The 4001-nt window shown below is 65.5% G+C and overlaps 2 protein-coding genes across 2 annotated transcripts in view; both read right to left on the bottom strand.

The window, feature by feature from the left end:
• Positions 1-216: 216 nt before the first annotated feature.
• MNEG_13192 (hypothetical protein) lies at positions 217-815 on the bottom strand (the record flags this gene model as incomplete). Its single annotated transcript, XM_014038337.1, has 2 exons — positions 217-420; positions 747-815. The coding sequence occupies 2 exons, from the start codon at positions 813-815 to the stop codon at positions 217-219; spliced, it is 273 nt and encodes a 90-aa protein (XP_013893791.1).
• A 2210-nt stretch (positions 816-3025) lies between these two features.
• The window catches only part of MNEG_13191 (hypothetical protein), a gene marked incomplete at both ends in the record, with an annotated part of 3651 nt that continues 2675 nt past the window's right edge, over positions 3026-4001 (bottom strand). The window contains 2 exons of the mRNA XM_014038336.1: positions 3026-3502; positions 3769-3888. Of these exons, the coding sequence (XP_013893790.1) occupies positions 3026-3502; positions 3769-3888 (597 nt within the window). The remainder of the gene's footprint in view (positions 3503-3768; positions 3889-4001) is intronic.

Here is a 4001-nt window from a genome sequence, read left to right as displayed (position 1 = left end):
GCTTTGTCGCGCCAGGCTGCCGCCAGCCGCCCGCCATGGCGGGCTGCGCGCAGCCCCCGCCCCTGCTCATTGCCGCATCCCCCTGCCCTAATGGCTGGCGTCGCCACTGCGGAGGCGGCGCCCAATGCGGGTCCCGCGGCGGCGCACGCATTCCCGCCGGCGCCCGGACGGGCAGCTGCCGTCCCGCTGCCACGCATCTAGTGCCCTTCCAACGTCCTAGCCGTGGCTGCACCGATGGAGCCCCAGCTGCACCAACGCCCGCTCAAAGGGCATGTCATGGGAATGTGACGTCATTCTGACAATGCTCACGTTGTTGGGGTCGATGGTGCAGAACGGGAAATTCTCGGCGGGGATCCCCATCTTGCTGAGGGTATTGAAAAGCGTGGACTTGCCCACGTTGGGCATGCCCACGATGCCCATCTGCGGTCAAAGTGCCGGCGGCGAAGAGGAGGCATGAACGCCCAAGAGCCGCCTGTGCAGCCGCCCATGGCTGGACGCAGCATGCGCAGCCGAAAAGCGCTGTCGGCGCTGCAACCACCATCACAAGTGCTTAGAAGCGTTCTCTGTCGAGTACACATGCTGATTGATGCAGCAAAAGAATGCATGCAGCAATGCATCGCTTGGGCAGTCGAGCGCTGCCATGCTGCGCCCTGGTTCCGTCGCAAATCCTAGCCACTGCAAAGGCATGTAGCATGCACAGCGTACTATCTCAAGTTTATTGCGCCGCATTGAAGCCTCTCTCGCACCTTCAGGTTCGTCTTGAAGCGGCCCAGGATGGGGCGCTCCTTCACCTCTTCCTTCTTCTTGGGCGCCATACCGACTTTCCTTAATGCTCAGCTGTCAGAGAGGAGCGAAGGCTGCCCGATCTTGCACCGCCGCAATGCACTCGAGTGACCTCAGGCCGTGTGGCGATCAGAAACAGGGCAATTGTGCCGCACTTACAGCATCAAAACCGACGGCGAAAGGACGCGACGACGTGCAAGCCGACATGATGGGCTCTCGGCGTCGTCCTGGGTGACGTTGAGCAGCTGCTCGCTCCGTAGCATGTGCAATGCGTTATGCTGTGCAAGGCTGGGAACAACGGCGGCAGGAAGGGTGGTGCGCAGCAAAGAGGACCTAGCCCTTTTGCACAGCCTCGACGTTGCTGAGATGAGAGCTGGTGTGCCGCTGGACTGCTGTCGGTGTGGTGGGGTGTGTGCAAAGTCACAACAGCAGAATCGTGCAGGCCGCGGGAGCCCATGCACTGTATTGTGGCTGCATCGTCGCCCCAGTACGGCTGGAACAGCAAGGCTGGGGGATTCTAGCAGCATCATGGCACCAGCACGGGTACGCAGTAGGTAGGCCATGGGTGTTTCCGTGGCTGCAGGCGGAGCTTTATCATCACCAATTAAACAACACCCTGATCAAATACAGTAATTTGTTGACGAAAGTTTTCGCATGACCTGCACAAAAGCTGGTTGTCAGTCAAAAAACTCTGCACGTTCGTGCCTTGTTTATCGAACCTGCTGCCCTTCCTGTGAGCTTGCTGCCTTTGCCCTGCATGCTATCCCCTCGAACCCCACGCGTGTCGTTTCTACTGTCGGTTGCCTTTTCGCCGACCCTTCCTCGTGCCCACAGCCGCCGGGCACCGCTTTCTGCCAGCGGCCTGTGCTGCAACCTCGTTCCCCATCAGGTACCGTTGCTGCCCAGGCCCGCCGTCGCCCGACGAGCATTTGCTGCAGCACTACTTACAGTTGCCAGCAAACAGCCCCTGCAAAAAGCCCCTGGCCAGCAGGGCCGCCTTCGTGCGCAACAAGCACCACAATGTCCCCTGAGGAGGGCCGAGTGAGACGGCTGGCCAGGTCAACGAACCCACTTCCCCAGATCCCGGGGGCCCCGGTGCAGCAGCTGCAGCACCAGGGCCGCCCGAGCACGCGGGCGCCTCACCCTGCCGGACCGCCGCGGGCCGCGAGCATGCCGCTGCAATGCGCGGTGCCACCTTGGGCACCCCTATAAGGTGTGGGGGGCGCGACGCATCACCTGCCCTGGTGCAGGCACTCCCTTTTCAGCTGTCACTGCTGACCAAATCCTGTCACGCTCAACCACCCGGCTGCTCTAAGCGGCATTCCCCCCCTCCCCAGCTTTGGGACTGCCACGGCTTGCCTGTTTTGCTGTCAGCGCGGCGGCCCGCATGCTGTCAGCGTTAACGTGGACTGTATTGCATGACAACATTTTACCGAATGGCACCCTCAGGAGTAAAGCACCGCGGCCCCTAAACAGTGGGGTACGTGGGTCAGCCGCAAGGCCCCTGGGCGCGGAAAGGGGCGCGCGCCCCTTCTCTACAGAAGCCCGATTGAAAGACGCGTGGCTTGGCGCATGGCGGCGTAGAGCGACAACCACGGGCGGCCGGCACGCGCCCTGCGGGCCCGCCCCTGTCTGCCCGCCCGCCTGCGCAGCTGGCGCTGCTGCTCGTTGCAAAACTGATGATGATGGTGCAGCTACGACGCCGCACGGAGAAAATGTGGCGCGTGCGGGTGGCCCAGCCATGCGGGTGGCCCAGCCACGCGGCGGGGACTCAGAAGGGACGACAAGAGGGCGCAGCAGCCCAGCACCACACAAAGCGCAGCACGCGACAACAAATCTGGGCAACGACTCAGGAGCCGGTCCGGGACCCAGCTGCACGGCGCGCTGCGCACATGCGGCGGTGCAGCGCATCGAGCCCCGCGGCCGCTGCAGCAGCGGCGGTGGCGGCCCCAGCCGCGGGGCGGCCGGCGCTGCAGGGGCCCGCATGTGGTGCGGGGGGGCTGCTGCCAAAATGTGGGAACCGAGATATGGAGTTGCGGGCGGAGAATCGTTTGGTGGAAGAAATACGGTATGACGAACCACACAGCACCGCACCCTCTAATGCCGCCGGAACAGGCGAAAGGCCCCGCGCCAGCGCTCGGCGGCCGCAAGCTGCGCGGAAGCAGCCATGCGTGCTGGGGCACGGGCCGGTCGGGGGCGCACGGAACAACATGCCGGGCAGCTGCTGCCAGGTCACGCCAGATCACGCCTCAGGCCGGTCCTGCTGCTGCTGCTGCTGCTGCTGCTGCTGCTGCTGCGCCGCCGCCGCCGCTGCGCCCTCTTGGCTCTGGAAAGCCTTGAGGTTTTTCGCGCTCTGCGCCGCCGCCAGCATCGCCGTCAGCACCGCCAACGGCTGCCCGCCCGCCTGCTGCTGCCCGATCGCCGCCGCCGCCGCCGAAGCCGCCGCCCCGTTCGCCGCCGCGGCCCCGTTCGCCGCGCCGCCGCCGCCGCCCTGCTGCTGCGCCGCCGCGGGCGCCGCCGCCGCGGCGGCTGCCGCGGCCGCCTGCTGGCCGCCAAAGAGCTTGCTGAGCCCGGCCGCAACCGCCGCCGCCACATCAGCCGGCAGCGGCCCCTGCGGCACCGCCTGCTGCGCGGGGCCCGGGCCGTAGATCGCCGCGAGGCGCGCGGTGTCTGGCGCGGGCGGGGGCGCCTTGCCGCTGGTGCCGACGCACGAGAACACCTGCGAGACAAGGCGGCGATGAGCGGTGGGCGCACGCCGCTCAGCATCAGACAGCCGCCAAAAAACCGCATCTTTGCCACCTCGGCTATCCACCAGATTCGCCGTGCCAACAGACCAGACTGAAGTCGCGAAACTCCCCCGCGTCGCGGCCCCCGACCCTCGAGCCGCAGGCAGGGGAGCGGCTTCGGAGAAGCCCAAGATCGCGCCGTCACGCGGCCAGATCCAGATCACAAAGTCACGAGGTCAGATCATGCGAGCGTGCTAACCTCGTCCTCTCCAATGGCGAGGCAGTCGTATGCCTCGTAGATGTCGTCCACTGTGGCGGCCTCGTACATGGCCCGCAGGTCACGCAGGCACTCCACGCGCTTGTAGGGCACGCCGGGGGACTGGGTGTGTGTGTGTAGGTGTGTGTGTGAGTGCGTGTGTGTGTGTGTGTGTGTGTGTTTGTGTGTGCTTGTATGTGCTTGTTTGTGTTGCGGGGGCGGGGGGTGGGCAGGTG

This window comes from Monoraphidium neglectum, assembly GCF_000611645.1.
Source record: "Monoraphidium neglectum strain SAG 48.87 unplaced genomic scaffold scaffold03679, whole genome shotgun sequence".
Lineage (NCBI taxonomy): Eukaryota > Viridiplantae > Chlorophyta > Chlorophyceae > Sphaeropleales > Selenastraceae > Monoraphidium > Monoraphidium neglectum.
Note: the sequence above shows the minus strand (reverse complement) of the source record. Positions and strands in the feature narration are given on the sequence as shown.